The sequence below is a fragment of the Sinohyriopsis cumingii genome, chromosome 8, assembly GCF_028554795.1.
Source record: "Sinohyriopsis cumingii isolate HCF-2022 chromosome 8, ASM2855479v2, whole genome shotgun sequence".
Taxonomy (NCBI): Eukaryota; Metazoa; Mollusca; class Bivalvia; order Unionida; family Unionidae; genus Sinohyriopsis; species Sinohyriopsis cumingii.
In genome coordinates this window covers 28,746,601-28,771,707 of record NC_142968.1, presented here as the reverse complement: position 1 = coordinate 28,771,707, position 25,107 = coordinate 28,746,601, and the positions used below count along the sequence as shown (strand labels likewise).

At 33.1% G+C, this 25,107-nt stretch overlaps 2 protein-coding genes across 3 annotated transcripts in view; one reads left to right on the top strand and one right to left on the bottom strand.

Annotated features, from left to right (window-relative positions):
- Positions 1-1,820, top strand: part of LOC149793205 (uncharacterized) — a 46,383-nt gene extending 44,563 nt beyond the window's left edge. For both annotated transcript variants that reach the window (XM_089967170.1, XM_089967165.1), the window contains one exon: positions 31-1,820. In XM_089967170.1, coding sequence (XP_089823296.1) covers positions 31-55 — 25 coding nt within the window. In that variant the 3' untranslated portion in view covers positions 56-1,820. The remainder of the gene's footprint in view (positions 1-30) is intronic.
- A 4,263-nt stretch (positions 1,821-6,083) lies between these two features.
- Positions 6,084-24,618, bottom strand: LOC149793204 (pregnancy-specific beta-1-glycoprotein 4-like). The gene is made up of 7 exons (XM_089967163.1): positions 23,461-24,618; positions 22,256-22,513; positions 21,309-21,581; positions 20,470-20,733; positions 19,960-20,010; positions 13,125-13,224; positions 6,084-8,410 (listed from the first exon to the last, which is right to left on the bottom strand). Exons 1-7 carry the CDS (start codon positions 23,879-23,881, stop codon positions 8,026-8,028), a joined length of 1,752 nt encoding a protein of 583 aa, XP_089823289.1. The 5' UTR covers positions 23,882-24,618; the 3' UTR covers positions 6,084-8,025.
- Between the last annotated feature and the right edge of the window lie 489 nt (positions 24,619-25,107).

Sequence of the window (25,107 nt, the reverse complement as noted above, 5' to 3'; positions counted from 1 at the left end):
TATTAAGCATAATATATTTTCTCATTTCAGTCAGCAAACTGCAGAGATCCATTAATTTCTTTGTGACGCGCCATACAACAGCAAGTTATCTCCGCAAATCAATACCTTAATTTGATATTATAATCTTCTGCATTAAAAATATCATTTTGATAAGAGAAAAAAAACAATGCCATATGTAAAGCAAAAACTGTTTAATTTTAAGACCATATTCTAAAGATGAGTCTGTCGTTTTCATTTTCGACGCAAACATTGAACCATATGCATGCCATAAGTTGATCACAATATGTGCACAAGATAATGGAAACAATAGACGAATGTAGAGAAGACTGAAAAGACACATTTAACGTTTTATAAAAGAATAAAATGAAATCTGAAGGTATGCTGGATAACGATGGAAGTTCAATGTCTCTTGATGTCAAACAATGTTAATATGTAACGAAATGTCAGAGTTATGGCTTAGTCAACTTATAAATCATTTGGAATTTTAAATGTAGGAAAGAACTAATTGTTTTCAATTTTATGTAGTTTGATTTATCAATAATATATGTTCCTAAATATAAGTAATTTATTTCAGTTATGCTGTTATTTAAAATTACAGAAAGCTCATGATTGTAACTAAATAAGTAGATGATGAAACAATGAAATATACAAGACTATGTACACATAACGATATATGTTTTGGAGAAGGTGCTACACACTTTGCAAGTAGATTGTTATGTCTCATTAAATGAAAACCGACTGCCTGCTTATTTGTATGTCTGCTTATTGTGCCTTCTGTAATGAGACATATTTATAAACGATACAGACGTTTGACTTTTTAAAACGGAGACATATACATTTCGCATATGCCAGAGTTCATGGTGGAGAGATATTAACGTTTTATAAAAAGTCACATACTGGCAAAACATACGGACACACTTAAAGTCTCTCACTCTTTATCCTTCTCTCTCACACACACAATATATATATATATATATATATATATATATATATATATATATATATATATATATATATATATATATATAACTAATTAATTAATCTAATTCATCTAAGTTATTAATGCTTAGATTGTTATATTATTTAAATATACGATCACTGTCAATTGTACAGAGTCATTCTAGATTTAATTGTGTCAGTTATTCTTTCATTCAAATGTTTTTGTTTATAAATGTTATTTGTTTGTTTTTTGTTCTTTTAAAAATCGAGTTTTATGAAGTGTACAATAATCTGTTTTATATTTCTTAAATGTGTACACTCGCTTATGAGGATTCATTGAATGAGCATTATACTTGCTGTCCCTTAAATTTATGACGATATTCAAGATATTAAATGGTGAGCAATTATGATGTGATATATATATGTACATAGTGATTAAACATGTTCTTTGCTGCCTACATTTTACTTTACTGTAGGATGGTTTGCTTGTTTTATACATTTATACAATGCCAAAAATCTTAATCTTGAGCATTAAGAAATGGATGTTGGACTGTAAAGATAAAATCAATACGCAGATGTTACTCTTGTAGGTTTGTCTACATGAAACTGAATTTAAAATATGGTACCATTCAAACGATACAAACGTCTACGATTTAAATCATGCATGAGAAAATGTGAAAGCTAAATAATATTCATTGTGAAAAGTTCTTAAATATTGCATGGTCTCAATGAGAAACCAAATAAAATTATGGTACGTTTTCATGCTGTTCTTTATTTTGCTATCATCACTGATATATGTAGAATAATGTATCAAAAATAGCCTATACTGATCTAAAAATGTATGTATTATTAATTATTTTCTAAATAAATGCTGCATTATATTCTTGGTCATTGTGCATCATCATTTTCTTCTAACTATAATTTTCTTGTTTTAGTTAACAACATCTTTAATTCGAAGGCAATTAACAGCTGCTAATTTACACAAATGATAATTTCTCCTGCACATCGGCATGATGCATGCAGCAACTATATAACATGTAAGAGAAAACAAGTTACGGACAAGGTACAGGGACTCAAAGATTGGCTGATCATTTGACAACTACGACTACAATACGTATTATTTCAATATATGGAGCACATACTTTAAATTAGCCTTTATGTGCGTGTTGTGTGTCAAATATTGTTTTACCCATTTGTGCCTTTGGGACATATTCTCAACGAGAAGCGTACTACTGTGCTAGCTAATGGTAAATAGTCTCTTTCAGCTTATGTAGGTAACTAAACAGCAAACAATAATGTTTCAAACGTAAAATTTGTTTCCGTCTTGCGGGATTTGATAGGGTGGAACTGAATTTAGGATTGTTATTTGATTCGGTTTTCGGTACAGAGGGGGTTATGTTTACTATTGAAAACGAGGATATTAAAGAAGATAAACTTTTGGACCCAAATAATATTTGGAAAAATACATTATTCCGAAATGCGCCAAAAGATTAACAATATGTTTTTCTATCCCACTTGATATGGATTTATAAACCCTATCTTTCGGGCAACCACTGCAATAACGAAATAGTTACGTAATAATATTTTGGCAAGTAGGTCGTCTCATTTTGTACAATTACTGAAACATTATTTCAGTGCAGATGGCAAAATGTACTGTTCCTTAATGGGAATATATTTCATCACAAGGATAACTACTGACCTAAAAATTGATAAATTAGCAATTACAATGGCGAGCCGTTCTTGTATGAATCATGATTCCAAATCTAACAGTGCAACTGGATCCGATCAATAATGTTTACGGTATTTCTAGAATAGTTGCTAAATGTAAACATTCTATGCCTGTCTTTTCTCAATCAAATCATGCCTGTGCAAACGCGTGTGAGCAGTAAAGTACATGCACATATAATTTAGTAAGCCTTCTAGTTCCTGCCGAGGAATTCTTGAACATGATATCGGCTTGCATGTCCTGTCTTGCTATGTGTGATAACTTTCCTCGATCAGCAGGTACATATAGTTACCTGTCGAAAAATGTTTTGCGACACCAGATATCTTTAAATACACATTAAAGTTAATCTTGGTTCACTTAGATAACAAGCGGGATCGAGTTTATGGTGTATCAAGCTCACAGTTTTCCTAGATGTAGCCCAATATTAACTGACTTTTCTCGCGTAATAGTTGCCTAGATCATATAATGTTTGAATGTTGAAGTCAAATATCAGATCATTTGGATATTAACAATCGTCACCTGCTATGATTAACTCGATAAGAGATGGGTAAAACGTTTCTTCTGGAAGTGTATATATTCAATTGAAACTATCGGTACTACCGAAGTAAACATGTTTAGATAGGGTTAATTTTGTTCTCACAAATTTACATTTTGTTCCAACAAAATGTATTTTTGTCCAAAGAAATTATCATCGCTTGAATATTTGGGCAACTGCTTTAAAATCGGCTCATAAACTGAAAATTATCTACAAATCTAATTGTTCAGTTTTATTTGATTACCGTCATTCATAACTCTTAGACCTCTGAAATGGTTGTTTAGTTAAATCTATTCATCTTCGTTATGCTTTACTATATTTATGTCATTCAAATTAGTGTCACAAGCGTACGAAACTGACGCTTTTCCATGCCCACATAAGCTGTGAACAAATAAAATCATGGATTCTGTTCTATTTACATATTTAAGAAGGCTGAATTTAACAACGAGATGCATTTTGGTCTTTCTTGTCTCGTCATGTTCGAAACAATGTGACAAGCATTTGTTTAGCGAAAATGCTTTTCGCATCAACTTATGAGAACAAAAGAAATATTGCATTTTTCGCCCTTCATTAGATATACAATAATTTTCGCTATCATATCCTGACACTTGTAAAGCACCAGAATCAAATTCCGAATAGACGCAAATGAATGTTCTGTAACATATATGCCCGTAATATTTGCTTGACTAACAGGAGTAATTGCTTGTAAAAGGTTATGGGGTTACCAAGACTGAATTTTTTCTCTTGTGTTCATTCAAGATTATTTTAGCTAAATAATTCACCATTTCAATACTCGAATTAGGTGCATGGATTCATAAATTACAGATGGTGTCTTTGAACCGTTAGTAATAACGATGTATACTTACTCCTTTCGAGACTTAAGGAAAATAGCAACCTTTGAGAAATTCACAGTTGTCGCGTATGCATTTGAGTGTCGATTAAATAGACGATTTAAGCATGAGTACGGATATAAGTCTGCTTTCGTCTATATGATTTCATAACACAATCATGGCTGCTTACAGTCCAGATCAAAAATAGGTAAAGTAATTGGCAAGGCGGAATTTGCTAACCATCTTATACTAAATTAGACACTTTTCTTACATTACTAACAATCTGACAAATGACTAACAGTGGAATATATAAAGGATTATAAAGACAATTAAGTAAAAGCCTGAAGCAAAAGCCTGAAAATAAATGGTATTTTGATGTCGTTGTTGTTGTTGCGGGCATAAGAACATTTCAGTACATAATAGGCTATATATGGCGGTCGGTATAACTGATAAAGGATGGACCATGTGAAACAGAGGTAGTGAACACCAACCCATGTGAATATACCAGCGACATATCCACACTATCCGAATCTGAGACTGGAACCCACGGAATATAAAGTAAAGGCGAGTATTTAGACCCATCGGCAGTTAGGGGTAGAAAGACTAAATTTGATCTAAGATATTGATACCAACAACAATATAGTATCTGATAGCGAGAAATAAAGCTGGGAAGTGGAATACATAGAGAGCAAGCAAGCTAATTAAATATGCGACGAAATTAATTATCAGATGAATACATGATTGGCTTCTCTTGATGTGAAGGATAAGTACAGAGTTATTTTCTTTATAAATCACTTCATTGCTTATACTAATGTTTTTTTTTTTGTTAAGTAGGAGGAAATCTAGCAATTACAGATGACGAGAGAATATATATATATATATATATATATATATATATATATATATATATATATATATATATTTCAATGATCGGTTTGTTAAATCGGTACAGTTTGACAGAATATAAAGGGTCTTACATTTGTAATATACATGTTTGGCACATAAATTTGACTGCTAATTTAGAAGAAAATATATTTATCTGGCTATTATCATAATAATCATATAAAAGCAATTCTACTAGCAAAGATTTTTTGCCAATTAATTTACTTAATTATCAAATTCTTCGAACCTTGAACACATCTTGTTTATCGCATAAGAATAACTATTTTAGGGTCATTGCCTATCAATATTACCACTTTTTACTTCTTCAAACTTATATAGGACGTGATGTCCTAAAATCGTTTGTCTGATTGTTAACAGCTGTATCCTTTTATAAAGAAATAAAATCATTTTGTGATCCTATCCATCTGGCAAATTTAATGTTTAGACATTCCATGGATAATCAAAGTTTAGATAACTAAATAAATTAAAAGATGCACATGACATGCTTTATATTCATTGTAATGAATTGATAAGGGGTGTATTTATGTGTCATATTGAATATTATATCCACTACTAAGGTTAGACAACATATCCACCACACATTCCGGTTTCGACATTATTGTAAGATTTGAAATAAGTCATTCTATAACAGAATTTTTCCGGTCTAGTTAATTAGATAAGTTTTCCATTTTCTCTTTTTCATTACATCTCTTACCTTTCGGTTACATGTTTTCCCAGCAATGACCAATATTTTATAGATTTTCCTGATTAAAGATTTCACAAAAAGAACTTACGTTTAATCTCTATATTTGATGTGTATATTCATTCTCAGAATTAATTAGAATTTTATATATTTTTAATAAATCTTTTCAATAAACCCCACTGGAGTCGCTAGAAACTTAGAAAGCTATTAACATCGGAAGTTAGTTAAGCATTTGTGATATACACTATCCGGGTAGATATTATAAAGTTATTGAAGTTTTAATTAGGTAATTTGATTGCATTTCAACGGACAATTTGTGTATTAATTTTATGTCATCCTTGGCACTAGCCGATTACAGTACGCACATCAGTTCAAATAATAAGTTTAGCTTTTGTATTCCCTTTTTATATCACGAATCTGGAACAATTACTGATAGCGGTATTTTGTTCTAAAGGAACGACCCAACTCTACACGTTGAAGGTACTTTATTATGTTTCATTTTGGAAAGCGATTTTTAAGCTATAATCTGACCTTATGAACAAAGTAATTAACTTAGAACGTATTAATTGCTATAAACATATCCCTACATTTTATATCACTTGATTATATGTGGTTTAGCTATGATAAGATATATTGGCATGCCCACTATAACTTGTCAGTGTATCTTGACTGTAAAGGACATTCCCATAGATGAGCTGACTAACAAGTATTCATAGTGTGGGCAATTGCTAAAATTAGAAATTCAGCACCGGATAGTCTAATTACTGCAATATGGCACTAGGAATTTCTAACACATGGCTTTGATACTGGGATGGTCTGCAAATTAAAGAACCATGTTTTAACGGTGATCAGGTCATAAAGCGGAATCAGTATATCTTTGCCTTGAATTCTCCAAACGTGATAGCGAAACAAGACTAGGACCAAACATACGGGGGAATTAAGGAAACTCATCGAGTTGCCCAGTGCGGATATATCGATTCTGTGCAGAGAAAAATAAAATAAAACTGACGTTTATAGCACAGACAACACTATTACACTAATAAAGCACGCGGTATGACATATTGGCACCATCCCCTGGGCAAAATGGATTCCAATGTTAACCTGAAAAAGCATGTCCTCTTCAAAATACTAAACGTTGTCCAACAACAGCATTCAGAAGCAATTAATGTCAAACTTAACGTTAACAACAGTATCATACCTGTAAACCAAAACATGCAGATATATGGAGATAAAACGAAGGAAACAACACTCAGTATGTGAATAAGTACAGCTATCTGCATACCATCGTCCACTCTCAGTGGTATATCTTATACATTGTCCACATTACGTGGCCATCACTTAGCTCCCATTTCCTAAATTTTGAATCCTTTTATGAATCCGCCGTTGAATCCAATATGCACACCTTTCTTTGGGAATATGCGTAGCAGTCAGATTGAGATACATTAGAACAGCTCTAGATGATCTGAATTAGACTAAGCTTACTTGCGTCCCCATCCATGTTCCCTATGTGTTGAACATATACGTTAACTGTTATTTTATGTATTTTAATCAATGAAAGTAAAGAAAATGTCTTTCCAAAGAATTGTGTCGATTGTTACTGTATATAAATGATATTTAGGTTCTTAAATAGGGACTTAAGGTTAACTCCCACCAGGCACTATGTTTGTATCGTACATCAAATAATATGTACAACGCACGAATCTTTCTATTGTATAACGATTTTGTCTTACTGTGACATTTCAGGTTGTGTGGTAATCATTTGTCTAAATTTGCAAATGGATAAAGTATGTCAAGATTGTGATTGCCAGAGTTCCTAAAACTGGAAAGTAGTCAAATGGTTCATCAAGTAAATAATAAACGTTTACTCATTTCATACCCTCTATGAACGTTCTGAACATGATACCAAATAGCATTAAGCGTCGTCGCATCGTCCCTTAAACCCACTGGTTTGTTTACCTAATTTGGCTCTGGCTGAAACGTTCGAATGTACACATTGTCAGGCGCAGGTATTGAAGATGTATTTTACTTATGACTTTTGAATATGTCCATAAAATAGATGTTTTGATCATATTCAACCTGAATTAAAGTTACCATTCTTATTTGAATCCTTATCAGTTTCATACACATACGAAATTGCCTAAATTGACTAGCAGTGCAGATTATTAGGAAATAAAGTGTTCCTTTTACTACGATGCACAACACATTTCTTCAAGCTTTGAAGCCAAATATTCTGAATTATAAACATTTGTATTATGTAGAAAATAGACTCCTGTTGATAAACCATAATCCCATCCTCAATCGATTTGATTTTCAAAATATACTTGACTGTATTCCATTCTGAAAGTTATTCGTCAGTATGTAGAGTTAACGTAATTTGAACATGCCATGTGCAAGCATATATGTAGATCAATCATATGTCAGCATTATGGTACTTTGGTGAAAATTCTGTGCTCGAAGGACACGAATGAACATGATTGATATAATCATCGCATTGATCAACAACTGAGTAACTCTGATCAATGTCTTCATCGAGTTCAAAAGCAACGTTCACGTCGATGAAACGTACTGATTGTTCCAATACATTCTCTTCCGGGACATTCGCTTTGCATTTTGGTATTGGCATATTGCATTGTTTAATATATGTTCTTCCGGGGGCCGTGCTCATTTGTCCTACTTCATCACTTACAATGGTCCAGTAATTTCCATACAGGCTTTCCTCCTCTATGGCGTCGCCTGGCCCATTTTGATTAGAATTTGTGACAGGAATACTGACTGATGACCTTGACAAAGGCAAACTGTAGAAGAAAATGTGACGCTTACAATAAATATCAAAAGCAAAAAATTACACAAAAGATTATATTTATAAATAATGCGTAGACGTTCTAGTTTTACATATTTCAGAGACGGATAAAATCGATGTTGCATGTTTTGTCCATTCGCTCTGTACAGATCAGGTTCACATTACAGAATATAACGGTATTAATGTATTTATATAAATTAGCTACAAAATTTGATAATTCATTTACAGCAACCTTACAATATCTAATTCTGTTAATGTAGTTTAGTTCAATTTATATATTGTTTCATTCGAAACATAACACCAAAATATTTCGGTAGGGAATTTCTTGGAGAAGCCTTAGCAGAAACAGAGCAGACGATCCAGATAATCATACATTTAGTATAAACGTTCCAACTGATTACTTCCTGTATTTTGATAATTGCCGATCTAGTAGAATGGAGACGCTATCCCAACCAATATAGAAAATACACAAAACTTTGCGCAATGAAACCAATGCCTTTTTTGGTCTAAAGCATAAAGACAATCTCTTGCATTATTTCCTTGAAACAAGCACAGTCATTGAAGATCTTCAAATTCATTTCACGTCTCAAATTATGGGCAAGAGTTCAAACAGATTCAATTACTGATGAAATAAAAAAGGCCACGATGCGTCCATGAAACTCACAGCCCTTTTTAGGGAAAACTTAAGTCATCAAGATCTAGTCAAATAAGCAGCCATCGTAGAAGCAAAACATCAGTTAACTTCAGTTTACACAGAGGAACAATTGCACAGGTCTTACTCTAAATTAAATAGAAAAATGAAACAAAGTCAGAGAAAGACAAATCACTAGTCATGATCTGCAACCAAATCACTGTTTGAAGAAACTTCATTTGACGAAACGTCCTGTGAAAAACAAACGTAAGAAGAAAACTCGCCTTAAAGGGAAGAATGTTAAGCATTCTGTAGCAAATATTAATTCAAATGATACTAACACAGTGGTCAATATTTCAACGTTTGAACCTAAGTAGGCAGAAATAAAACTTGGATTGAAGGATTTGGTTTCTGTCCAGGCCAAAATGCATATGACAGAGGTAAGCTGAAAAAGGACACCAAAGAGTTCAGCAGCCGACTAAGACTCAAAGCCCATTATGCCTAGCAGCCAATAAATGAATCTTAGGAAACTATACCCTGCGACGAACCCATATTCAGAAATAAAATTACTTGGACGCCACCAAAAAATTAAATTACAATTCTAGAAGCCTTTATCAACTCAGTTGAACACAACACTTCCCAACACATCAACCAGACTAACAGATACTATAACTTGACAAAAGAAGAAAAACATGTTCTACAATCACTGAAAAGCAGAAGAGACATCATAATTAAGCCTGCAGATAAGGTTCCGCTGAGGACGTTATGAATAGGGAAGACTACATTAGTGAAGCAAATATGAAAGTAAGTGACGCTAGGTTCTACTAAAACTAGACCATAATCCAACACTGGAATATGTAAAAACCATCACAAATATTACTGACGAGGTGTACCAAATGGGGCACGTAGACCAGCAACCGAAAACCTATTTATGCCCAGAAACCCCAAGGGGAGGTAGATTTTGTCTTCTACCTAAAATCCACAAACAAGGAAACCCGGGCAGACCTATAATATCCGGTAACGGGCATCCCATAGAAAGGATATCAGAATATTTGGACTATTTCATGTGACCACATGTTTACAAATTACCATCATATCTTCAGGAACCGACAGATTACCTCATAAAAAGCAAAGCAACGAACCATTACTGAAAGATACATTGCTTATTTACTTAGATGTCACAATTTTATATACTAACGCACCACACAACGAAAGGACGTCTAATGAAGCATGGGAAGCAATAACTGTAGACAATCCGCCCACTCACTTCCTAGTCCAACTCCTGGAGCTTGTCCTAAAACTCAATAATTTTGAATTTAATGAAGAATACTACATACAACTTTACGGAACCGCAATGGGTACAATAATGGCCCCTTAGTATGCAAATATTATTATGGGAAAGCTGGAGGGTCAGCTTTTAGCATCGGTGGAACTTACGCGATACCAGTGGGTACGCTTCATCGATGATATAGAAATCCAATGGAAACATGGAAGGGACAATCTGGATGATTTCATATCAAAGGCAAACAACGTTCTTCCTTCAATACAATTCACGGCAGAAGTCTCCGACTCAAACCACATTTTCTTGGACATAAAAGCCAGACTGGTAGAAAAGAACCTCCACATAGACATCTACTCGAAACCAACCGACAAACACTAGTATCTCCTTCCGACCAAATGTGATCCAAAAACACTGTTTGAGGTACATCCCATGTAGCAAGGCACAGAGGATACACCGAGTTTGCCCCGACGATGAATCATTCCCAAAAAAGTACGAAGAGTTATAAAACAACATTTGATTTATCGCGGCTACTACAAAGACCTGCTTGCGGAGGCAACCCAAATAGCCACACAAATTAAAATGTACTGATAAAATATGGAGAGAAGAGAACGGCTGATAGGATACCATTTATCCTGACCTACCGTCCAGAAAACCCCAAAGTAGGTAAGATCATCGGGAAACACAGGCCCATCGTAGAATGGTGTGATGCACTAAAGTTAATCTTCCCGAAAAAACCTATATTAGCCTACCGGAGCTTCAAGGACATCATGATCAGGGCAAAGCTAACGCCAATTACTAACCAATACCACATTAGTCAATCCAGCCCATGTGGAGATAAAAGGTGCAAAACCTGTCAATATATGATAGAGACCAGGACATTTTCCCGCACAGCAACTAGACAAAAACTGAAAACACGTGGCTCAAACAAAACGTGCAAAACAGAGAATGTAATTTATCTCATCACATGTACGATCTGTAGCATTCAGTATGTCGGAGAAATTGAAAAGCTACACAAATGGATCCACCGTCATAGATCTGATTGGATTACAAAGAAGCTGTACAGAGGCCCAGTTGTAGAACACTTCTCCTCCCGCGGCCACACTTTCAGTGATATAACACTTATTGCAGTTGCTCACAACTCCAACTGGAGTTTCAAAACCAGGAGAAGACACGAATCGTACTGGATACGCAGCCTTAGAACATGGAAACCACGCATTTTAGAAAAAGAAAACTAGAAAAAGACAACCATGCACAGATAGAATTATATTTTTGTAGCCGACACATTTTCTTCCAAATAATTCTCAAAATGGGCTTATTCGTCACCCAATAACCTATAATAACTATTCTACCAATGAAATATCCGGGATATAATTTGCTTGTATATAAATTTACAAAAAATAACAGATGTAATTATGGCTCATCGATTTCTAGGTGAATATAAAATATTTCGCAGCATCCGAACAAATTGAAATACACTAGTAGAACTATAATAAATTAAGAGATTTAATTCCTGTAGAAACAATCATGTAAAGTTTTGCAAACACAGCGAGTTTTCTACTTTATTTGCTTGTTTGTCATAAATGTATATTGTATTTGCCTTTGAAAAGACTCATTAAGAGTCCAAAGCGATCACACTAGTTAAATAATAGTTTTGCACTGTTCGTTGTCCGTTCATGGTATATATATATATATATATATATATATATATATATATATATATATATATATATATCGGTTCATATTAGGTTCATATTATTACTTACATATGTTCTTCCGTTTAATGTTTGACACCACTTTTAATAACTGTTCAGCTCGTTATTATCATTGAAATTTACGTAAATGTGTCTCATATGATATGTTATCAAAGCATCAAAAACAAACGTAGCCTCATGTTCAATACAGTCTACGTTGAAAGATCATGAAATATACATATTGTTTATTAGTACATGAATATAAAGTGATGCAAATTATCGAACATGAAAACTTTAATTGCTAATGGTTATTTTGTTCCAAGTTAAGATAAAGTACTCATTGCTATTTATTTTTATATGGCTATAAATCGTACAGTATATATATAATGTTATATACGATGTCAATTCTTATAGGTACACGAAAAGTCCAAAATGTAAATGCGGAATATAGATTAGAAAAGAGTAAAATCATCAACTGACTGAAATAGGCAGTCTTATTATGTCTAAATATTTATCATTGAATATTTGGTCTTAATTTCGGGACGAATAAAATTGGAACTATTACTCTGTGTCTCCCTATACTCAACTAACGATGTTGTCAAAAGAGTGGAGGTAGATGCATAGCATCCTACCCATCCAGAGTCATTGGATCTTTTCTCCCGATCGACGGTGTTAAGCAGGAGAAAGTCTATCATAAGTCTGAGATATGTTAAAGATAGTCTTCAATCTAACGATTTGTTTTCCATAAAATAATAAACCTTTTTAATGGCAAATTTAGAATGAATAATTTAGTCACATAGCAATGTGCGGGAATAAGTGGCGTGACAACATATTATGTTCCAAAACCATGTCACGCCGCGATATCAAACGATCACACTGTAAAAGAGAAATTTATACATGGAACTAATAATTCGATAAAATGATTAAACAATATATTTAATAATGTCTCAATGAGTTTGCTCGTTTTGCAAGGAGACTCAAAGTTATATAATCGCCGATTCTAACACTCTGGAATCCATGGGCGTTCGATACAAGTGTTCCTTGCAAATCCAGGTGATGAGAATGAGATTAGAGTAAGAGACAGAAAGAAGTGTTAAACTATTACCAGGCTCTACATTTGTGCAGTAGGCAGGCAAATAAGCCGACGAATAAAACAACTCCCATTCCAATGACACTATAATAGAAATGGCGTGCTGGCACAAAATCTGAAATACAACAAAAATATAAAACGTTCCTTTTAATACAAACAAATAACATTGTAAAATTATGTTAAAGTAAGCAAATAACTGATGATCGTTTTATGTTTTGCTCAAGACGAACACTATTACCTATTTCGAATCGGGCGAATTTCAATTCAATCATTATATGATCAGTTAAAGAGCACCAAAGTTAACTTCATACTGTTTTCCAAAATATTTTGTTTTTGTACATGTTTCTCAAACTGTATCCTCCTGAATTACTATGGGGTCTTCTTTGCCATATGATATGTATAATGTTATATTTTCAGTGGCATAAAAAGAACAGAAATAAATTTGTGCACCTATTTTCTTTCATGAATTTGTTATTTACTTCACATTTTTGACATACCAACCCTCTTCAGTTGACAAAAGTACTCAAGAGGCATCAAACGTACTTTCTTAAATTATTTGCATGATATCCGACAAACGCACTTGTTTGTTTGTCTCCGGATCATTTATATCTGATCATCTGAAGATCGCCAAATTAGGGTCGACACGCCTTATTCACGTCGGGTTATTAACGACATCTTCTATATTTATTCTGTTATTTATGTGGAACTTGTATATAGAAAAATGATAATGATTGATGAGGTCGACACCTCAACATGGAGCTTCGTCTCATCGTAACACTATTTGTCTTCGATCAGGCAAATAAGTACTAAAGGCAAAGCCTGCAATAGATCGACATAGCTTCTATTATCCGCGTGTGTCATACGAAAATGGCATAAAAACAAATAATTTGTATTAATATTATAGTGTTAAAACCTATTTCACTTTCTGCGTACATGGCACTTTGTAGAATCTCGACATTTTACTAACGTTGACTTCATTTCATCTCGTCTCTCTACAACTGTTATTGTTTTTCCAATATTATAATAATCTAATGTATTATGACGTTTTGCAGGACTAAACAGATCTTGTCAAAACAATGTAAAATATTATATCGTTTCTTTAAGAGGGTTACGTGTAACTTGCTCGTATACTTTATATATTTACGACCTTAAACAAACCTTTTCAAAAATGTCTTAGCTTAAAACTATGACCACCATTACTCTACCACGTTTATACAATTGAAAAGATATTAAGTTCAACATAACGTAGCTAATATTGTTTTAGTCATTTCCTAAATACAATTATTTGCTTGTTTAAAATCCAGGTATTATAACACAGAGTATAATGATTTTCTTTCTCCAGTGGCAGCAGCTATCATCCTGCAAACATCACCTACTGTAGAGCGCGATGCACTTTATCACAAGATTCTAAAGCGTGTAGGACTGCTATATATTATTCCATGATCTGCATTAGTGAGCATGTTTAAGAGAGTGAGTAATATCAAGAAGAACCGAAACACTATTTAAATTTATAAAATTTAATCTCCGCTCCCAACAAATACAATGCAACTGTTCATTGAGTAATTCAAATAGCTACTATATCATGATTATATATTTCACTAGGTACTGAAAAACTAACAAGAACACTGCTGAAACTGTTTCCTTACTATTACATAAAATTTTTTTAAAAAAAAACAGCACAATGACCTGAATCTTACTACAAGACTATCTTGACAGTTACTGAATTTTTGGAACTGTACTCCGGAATTCTCACATACCTTACATAAAACACATTAAATAGTTGACGAGATAATTGGAATATGCCTCACAGCCTTAAATAGAATTTATACTTGTTGGTACTGTGTTTCATAAAAATCACAACAGGTTATATACTGAGGTTCTTTTAAGTGCGTATATTGGCTATTTGTGTAGACTAATGTACAAGATTGTCAGTCGGCAACGATTTGTCAAAAAAGAGATATAGAGATTGTGGAAAACAAGGTTAGGTTAAGAACAGCATATAGTGACTCACTGTATGAAGTAAGTGTCTTAAAATTAATTTTGTTATGGCGCAAATTGACATCGATATGAAAGAATTCATACAACTGAACGTATGGACAAAATGATGCACAACGTTGAAAATACAAGTTTCAATTTTATATTTACGATTGTCACTCAGGATAAATGTATATCGTTTTAAATGGCTGAAACGCAAAATGTATTACTCTTCCAAAAGTGAAATAATGTGCATAAATCTGACTCAGTTGTTTGACCAGTTAAAAAGTAAACACATGAAATAACATTGCAGAAGTGAGAGAATATGAAAACAAACCACCTATATGCGCATCACACAGTCAAAAGATTAAATAAATCCTATGCAGGAAACAAATCTCCTAGAGAAGAATATATCCTACTTATCCAGATGCCAAGCAGACGTTTGCTGACATGGCATGGCATCAAACATACAAAGATGGATACAAAGAAATTTTAACAAAGAAATAGTAGCGTTAGTGAATATATTTTCAAACACCACATGGTTGAGGAAGTAAAAGTAAAATAAATGAGACAATATATACATATCGCCAAAGAAAGAAACACTGAAATAATAGATCTTTATGAACGCAAATTAGGATTTGTTTCTTAGCGAAAAAAAAGTATTTGTTTTACTGTCTCAGACATGCATCTCAGGCAGAACCGTTTCATAGTGCATTTAACAATATGAGTCGGAAGTGTTTCACACAAAGCGATACCAAAAAATGGATTGAAGAGCTAGGATATACTAATGCTCATTGCACATCACAAGACATGACACAAATTGTAGAAGCGAGGAACACTGCAAATCATAAGAATAGATAAATCAGTTTGGTGCTTTAGCTCATGAACTGTCTCTCTATCTATATATCTATCAATCTATCTATCTATCAACAGCACACCTAAGTGCAACGTCGCCTGAACTGTAACTTCTCCCTATAAGATTTCAAAATCAGAGAACTAATACTAGCTGATTCGGTTGTTTACTAAACATAAATCATGAAGGAAACGGAAAATTAGTGCATATTAAAAGAATGAGTTATCACTAGAGGACAAACAGAATAATGGATGAAAATTTCAAAAGATTCTGAATACCTATAAAATGCAAGGAAAATGGCAAAGAGTCGAAAATGAGAAGGATTTGAACATCGTTTAAAATTTTAGAATTAGCAGCAAAAATTAGTCCACTAAATTCATGCCCGAAGCACAATGCATAGAGATAAGAATTAGCATAAACAATCTGGGTGTTTGAAAAAAAAACGACTCTGTAAAAAATGGAACTTATCGTAAAATAAAAAAAGCACTTGTAAACGAGGAACTTACAACCAGCAAGTCATGCGAGTTTGCAATGATCAGGAGACCAAAGTGGCAAGGAAAACAACGTTTAAAAGTACAAACGTAGACAGCATAATGGTATCTTGATAAATACGTTAAGAAGAATGCAACGTATGTAATGTCATGCCAATGTAAAAAAAAAGACGTTATAAAAAAAAAACAATTTGGTGCAGCATTGGACAATATGCCGTTAATTCAATAAATATTCTAAGCAAACCTCAAAAACATAAACAACGAAAAACGACTACATGCTGATCGGTGAGGCTGCTAATAAATCAAAGGTTTAATTGACATGAAGTATTTTAAACAGGCTCCATCAAGTGTTTGCTTTATACCAGCTGTACGTCATACATAGAGTAGAGCAACATTTGATTCAAACTAGCAAATTAGCTTTACACAGAATTGTGGTTACCTTGCAAGTTGAATACTGCATTACAAGACTGCTAAGATATTATGCTGATTTTTGACGTATTAGAGAATACATATAGCATTGTTCTTACTCGTTCAACACTAAAGAAATGCCGGATGTGTTCATATAGCGGATCACTTCATTCAGTATATAAGACAAAACTTGAAGTAGGAAAAACATGTGTTCCTTCTAATTAGAATGTTTACAGCCACATTTGCGTCAGATAAACAATGACAACATATTTGTTTCCAAGCCACATGACCACTTGATTTGTGAGCATGGTTCGACACTACGTACATGAACAACCTATGTCATGCTTTCCTTCTGTATACTTCAACATATAGTGATTACTGTTGATATGGTGTTAACGAACAAACAATTGGAAACAGACAACACAAAATGAATGATATTTACCTCCATCAGATTGTGTTTATAGTTTTTGTTGTATATTTAACACAATAATTAAGAAATGTCGACTTACGTTAAATATATAAAATTACTTCAAGGCAGGAGATGATACATCAGTGAATTAAAAGAATTCACATCGTTATGTTATTCGCACGCTCAGCACCATTTAATCCAATAAAGTTGTGGGCGTTTGTATATGGGAGCTGGACCCAAATATCATGATTGCACCAGATTGTCATATGACATGAAGGCTAAAAGGGTAACTAAGTATGTTGTGATGAACACTGTGGGCAGAACTAAAGACATTAGTGTGATGGCATAAGCGGGTTTGCGTTGAATATGGCCGCTACAATAGAGGAAAAATAACAATAGTCACCGGTATTGTTCCTATTTACGAGAGCCGTTACAGTCATTATTCCTTAAGGCAAATCAGTATCAGATGTCCCTTTAATGAAAAGAAACCTACATGAAGTATAATATGGTCTTTTCTATCAGAGAGGCAGATTGGAATCTGGCTATATCCATTATAAACATGGAATATACAATCCGGAAGACCTCTTCATGTGCATGATGGGCAGGACATCCTGAATATATACTGAAGAACTTTATGAATTACCAGATTTTCAAAGTTAGATTAAATGTAATAAAAACGTAGTACACAAATCGTGATAGTAAGAGCCATAAACTTTGTTCCTGTGTACATTTCTATTTAACAAATCAATAAACCCTTTTGTAATAATTATAGTTATGTTTCCCATTTTCATACGTATTTATTCATTTCGACTTATGTGCTTACGAAAGATTCCAATAGTAAATTATACGCATTTCTTGACTAATTTGATCAATTATATGAGTCTTCATATTTATTGTATTTTATTCCTGAGTAGATCTAGAAACATAAATAACCCTGTGTTTTAATTACACATACATTGTAAGCCATTTGTTAAGCAACGATTTCATCGCCGTACAAAGAGAGAGACCGAGACAGAGTCAGAGAGAACTCTACTGTGTGAGCTAGTAAACGGGCATAGTGGAATTTTAATTAACTGATCAGTAATTCGCTTGAGTCAAACAGATCTTGAACTAATCTGAATTTAATAACAGTACAAGGTTCGCTCACTTGTTCTGATTAGTTGACAAGAACGCTCAATTTCATTCCAGACACGGTATAATACTTTCTATCATGTTTGGTATCTATCCAAAGTTTCACTCCTTTTATATTGTGTGTATTCTGTGTTTTCTTGTGTTTTCATGTTGTTGTGTGTTTATATATATACACACACACATATCTCTCTCTCTCTCTCTCTCTCTCTCTCTCTCTCTCTCTATATATATATATATATATATATATATATATATGCGTCAGGCTATGCAATGATTAGATTACTGGATTAAGAGTGTCTCTGATGGAACTGTTTCTGATGTAAGATGTCTACAAAAGATTAGTAGCTAACATTTTGACTTTTCGTTCCTGCTTTGTGATTTATTTTAATGTATCAGACATGTTGTATTTAATCCAATATTTTAAATTCAGTAATAAGATTTGAATATCATTGAAATATGGTAGCATTTAAGTAGCATGGTAATTGAGAGTTCTGGTGCATACGCTATGTGAAAATGATTGATTAGTAAAGCAAGGCTTGAAACACGAAATAGTCTGCTTATATGGAATTTTAAGGTAAATTTATTTGCAATGTCTTAGTGATCATACGCACGTAATATTGGTCTCTCAGTATTAGGCAATATATGTCATTGCCATAGAGCAATAATTTTAATTAATTAGTAAATACTCTAATTTAATTTAATGCTTTTAGGCTACATACCATGCCTAAAAGTCGAAGGGATTTTAAATTTATCTTCCATGCATTATCTGCACAAGTAACATAGCTTGATTGTCGCACACCGATTTAAAAAAGCTTAATCATCAATAAGCATTAATTAAAATTAATAATTATTAATTTAATTGCAAATGGTGAATATCAACAATCTTATTTGTTGCACCAAGCGGCTATTATTTTGTTCGTTTAGTTCATCCAACTCGAACTTAACGTAAAAAGCTGTAGACAGCTCTGATCTACTGAAAGTCTGGTTTCCAAAACAATTGGCATCACTTTTGTAGAAGGTAGATCACTGCGAAATGAATGTGCAAACAAATAATCTTTTACTGATGAACTTTCTGTTATATATGGGGTTTCTAGCACGTGGAGCTCTATAACCTTGTCCATACTGACATGCGAAATGAACTAATATATATATATATATATATATATATATATATATATATATATATATATATATATATGTATGTATGCATGTTTCTGTGTGTGTGCACGCATTGGAAAGTTGCAAGGCTTTAATTTTGTTTCATTTTCAATGTCGCATTCATTCATTCCTGCTTTACACTGAATCTCAGCATAACGGGCCTGGAGTTGAATAGTTCGTGCCATTCAGACTGAAAGGTCATTCCCCTACACCAATCCACCCCAATTCTGCTAAAGTTCATGCGATCATTTTCCCTAATCTCTTTAGACTCTAGTGGAGAAATATAATAAGCATGATTATCGTTGCTTACGTACATCATATCTTGTTTGAAAGGAATTGCAGTTAATAAAAACGTTAATGGAAAAATTGCAAAGAATCATATTAAAACAGACTGCTACCATGGTTTTTGTTGCGAAATACTATTACCTTCTTTAGAACTCTCAGGTATCTGTGCAGTCGTCTTATAAGAGTGTGTACCTGAAAGACATAAAAGAATCAGTCAAAAAATATTTTGTATATTGAAATGTGTCAGAAACAAACTGTTCTTTTAGTTTTAACTGCAGAACACTATGAGAGAAAAAGACGCGGGTTAATTTTTAGGTTAAAATCAAGCTTGACCTATTTTAACTTTTCATGAATACAGCAATAGCAGGATTGTTTTGACAATGATGCTTTCACAGTTGCTAAACTCTATAGTTTGAGTATATAATGTAATCAATTATTTGGAACATGTGTAGTGTGTGACATGTTTAAGAATTTGAATGAAATGGAATAAAAGCATCTAAAAAGGGTGCTTTGTTTATACCTAAAGAATGCATTCATCTATAGTATTCTTCAATCGATTATAATCATAACTCTTTTATGAGTAGCTAATAGTACTTTAGGAAAGTAATATGCATATACAAATATACTAATATGATAGTGCTTTGCTCATACCCGGTGTCACTTTAATATATATAGTTTCGGAAATTGTTTCGTTGTCGTTTCTGGGATTTGTTGCATGGCATGTGTAGTTGACATGAGATTCGACATTTGTAAGCTTTAATGCTGCACCAGTTCTTGCAAGTTTTGTATTTGTTTCAGTCCAACTAATCTGACAAAGTGGAAAACAGTCGGCATAGCAAAGTATAGCTATGGTACCAAATTCTTCCAGATGAATTGTGGTTTCAGATGAATTTATGTATATCTCATCGGGACCATCTGGAAAACAAAATGGAACCAATATTGATACCTTGTCATTTCTCCAGTACAATGCCACAAGTAAACACAAGAACTAGTTATCAGACATCAGTGTTATAAAGTCAATTTAAAGCTGAACAATGTTCTTTATCAAAATTTTTGGGAAAAAGCTTGTTATAACATGGTGTATTGAAAATAAGTATGTACAATATTCGCATCATGCTAATACTGCTTGAATTGCATTCAAGAATAGTCCAATAAATCGCTAACTTTTAGCTTTAAAACAAGGTAGTGTTTGATAATACTCCAAAAATCATTCAAATACAATTTATTGTAGAGGGCATACAGTATATACTTTTGAAACCCTTTTTTTACGTAATTTTACCGATATTCCTTTCTTTAATCATTTGCTTCATTTATATCGTTTTGAAATATTGGACCATTTTGCGTTGGTTTTGGTGGCATATTCATGTGTGAAATACACAGTGGTAGTAAATATAGGAAACTGTAAGGAAAATGTATTCATTTATTTATTTATTTATTTATTTATTTATTATTATTATTATTGTTATTATTATTATTATTATTATACTTACATACAACATCGAGATACGTAGTGCCTTCAAGCAATTTATCAGTGATTATATTATAAACTTTGCATGAATAGCTCCCAGCGTCCTCTCGAGTTATGTTTTTTAACTGTAATTCGTTATCTGTTGAGATAGTTTTCTCCAGAACAGAAGAAAGTTCCCGTTTTGACCAATTCCAAGTACATATTGGAGAGCAGTCTGCAAGGCAGGATATGTTTCGCCATTCATGTTCTTTTGCCACCGTGACATTTGGTGCAAACTGAACGATATTAGGTCCAACTTGAAAAAAAGACATAATCAGCATTTAATTTGTTGCTTCAAACTGACAAACAGAGTAAATGGAATTTAGTTACCATATTCAATATACGGTTTACTTTAGAGAGGACAAAGACGATATTTCTTTCATTTAGGTATCCATGAAATAATTTTAAGCAATGGAGTACTCAAAATCAACATTTTGCTAATTGACAACATTATTGAACATACATATCAATCAACCACTAGCGCAACATCCTGCAATACTGCTCGCAAACTGCTATGCATAATTTAAAGAGTATCATTGAAGTACTTTATGTTACAAAATGTGCTATGCGTTTTTTTTTAAGCCCACGTGTAATGTGCTTAATTTTATGTATACTCGCCATTGTTTTTCAATGTTATGCTTTTCAGCCGTCCATGAAACTTTGGCATAACATTAGGTCTTACATGAAGGTGGTCTGATTGTTTGATGGAAATAGTCTTGTGTGTAAAGGTATGGCCATGAATACGGTTTAGTTCAATACCAAGCATCATAAATATAAAATTTCGTCCATGCGAAGCTCAAATGAGTACGTTTATGACTATACATTTAAGTAGAATATCAAAGATATATAAGGAACAGTTTATTATATTTACAAGTACAGAAGCACACATCATCCATTAGCAGACACAATAAAAAATAGCAATCTACTTACAAATATTTAATTTGAACTGATCACTCTCAGGTCCTCTTCCAGATTCTTGACATGTATATAAGTTGTACTTATCTTCGGAAGTTGCATTTATGATGGAAAGAAGTGAGATATTTTGAGAATATCTGCTGTGACTTTCAATAACAGAGCCATTGAGTTTCCAGGTGAAATTCATCGTAGAAGTAGTAGATGAGCTGCACTGTAACACTATGGCAGAATCCGAAAGTATATATTGAACCATTCTTATCCAAAGAAAATTTGCTAGAGATGAAAAGATGGAAAACACCATCACTATAAACATCACTTAATACAAGGATAAATAAATCAACGAAACGTGGATTTTTATGCGAACCAAATAATGACTATAATTTTTATAAAATCTTTATTTCCTTATACAGTTGTCATATTTCTTACTGTGTAAGTTGCGTTTCGAAAATATCTTCATTTAACGCTGAAGAAATGGCTTGAAATACTTAAATACAATTAGCCGGAATAATACAACTGATGAGTAAACTTTCCTATGCACATCCTGGTCAGGTACATACTTCCAGCTTTATATATGATGCAGCTAATTAGTGGTTTAAAGTATATTACCCAGTATATCATGTACGGGAGTGTGGAAGCTACGGATGGTCAATATTAGCCAACGCTCTCTTATACTGAGACAATTATTCTCTCGTGCAATCTACATTATTGCTATACAGCAATAGTCTAGATAGTTTCTACTATGCGACTCGTTTAGGTTCTCCAAATTATGGGTATTCCCAAGTAGGGGAATATACCAATTCCAAGTGTATTTACAATAACGACTCATATTCCTATCATTGCCCAAGATGTTATGGTTTACGTTAACGCGGCTTGTAAGGATTTGAAGCTTACGTGCACAACTATTGACCCATTTACTACTTAAGGTTGTAAATATGGATTTAATGCAAAATACCGTACAAGCACATTAGAAGTCAGGTAAAGTAAATAATCAGAAATACAGTTCTAATTTCAATACCTTTCAACTTTCATGATCTGATGCCTTTATGTCGCCACAGTCTGATTTCATATATATTGTCTTTTACATATGAATTACATTTATTTCAAAGCCATTATCCCATAATAGTCAGCCAGTTTTGTCATCGCTAGGTCTTTCTTTTAAGTATTATGCTGAAATGAGTATGTAGTTGAGCAAATTATTACATAAGTGCAGTCCTACTTACCAAAAACTTGTACACGAACACTGTCGATAACTTTCTCCGGATCCAAGCGTCGTTTCATTTTGTAAGTCCCAGCATCATTTTCTGTGACATTCATAATACTAATATAAACTCTTTCTGTGTTATGAATAGATTTGTCTGCAATAATTTGCAATCGCTCGTCAGGTTTATATAGATTAATCTGATTTTTGATTGGCCATGCATGAATAAAAGGTGACGATTCATGATAAATGATAAACGAATCGTCATTTATAGTATTGAATGTCAATGAAAAAGACACATTTCTTCCTAGTATACATTGCACTGCCCTTTCGTCAGAGGCATAACACTTTGTAATGCAGCACACCACTATATACAAAACGAACATAAACCTGTTAATGGGAGGAAAAGTTTCATTCCACGTTATCATTGTGTCATTCTGCATTATCAAACAGTATACGTAGTTTTATGCACTTATATCTAATTGAATACCATGTACATTTGCTACTCCTGTCTAAATAAGATGATATATTTGATACTCCTCGTAGGACTGAAACTGACTGATTCAGGCTCCTATCAGTTCCCGTCGTCAACACATGTGTGCAAACTGTTGAAACTGCAAGCAAAATAGATTTAGTACCTTACTTATCACCGTGCTGAAACACTTTCAACAGCAACATTCACTGAGAAATAAGAGAAGCACAACATATCTATTAAAAATAAAAACTATGATGGAAACATGATCCTTTGTTTTAAATTACAATATAATTATCTGAACTTTGGACAATTATTCCCTATAAAATCGGACATGCGTGTGGCATTGTGTGTTTGTGAGACGATGTGCAAAGAGAGAAACCGACATCAGTTATATCTCAATTGATTACCGGTTTAATAGATAACACCCATCGAGGGTTAAACAGTTAAAGAGATTATAACTACAATTTTGCATTCAGAGCTATTTGATATAAAAGGTTAGAAACAATGATAAGCATACACATCTCTACATTGTCTTGTTACTTTTGCAAAGGACTCATTTATCGTTATGAATCATTTATGAAATCAATGTAGCTTGAATAAATTGCTGTTCCCCTCTTCTTAATCAAGTTTGTATTTTTCCTTTCAATAATGGTAAAAGAAGATATCTGCAGTTATCATACTTTACGTCTAGAAAACTAGATCAGTGTGGCAGGTAAATGGTGACATATAATATTACTAACTATTATCAAACCAGGTACAATTCTAGAGCATTAGATAAATAAATAGTAACTTTCGTACCATAGAGATTTAATAGAGATTACCAACCATAGTTTGTTATGGTTATTATGCGTATCAAAATGGAGATGTTCGTCAGTTTATACAATAAACAGACGCTACTGTAAAATATGTGATTGTTACAGTGCACATGAAGTCAATGAATTAAATTTATATCACAATTCAAAGACTTTCGTTTTGTATGTGAATACGTTGTTATTGACACTCATTTATTAAAATGTCATATAAGTTATCATCAAATCACAATGACGTCATATAGTGATGCAAACAAAAAGTTTAATTACCAAGACATGCGAAACTGTCAAAGTATTTTGTTACACCATTTCGCGGTCAGATTTTAAAAAAATCATTGATTTTCTCATGCGAGAAGTAAAATTTTACATATGAGGTTAATTACAA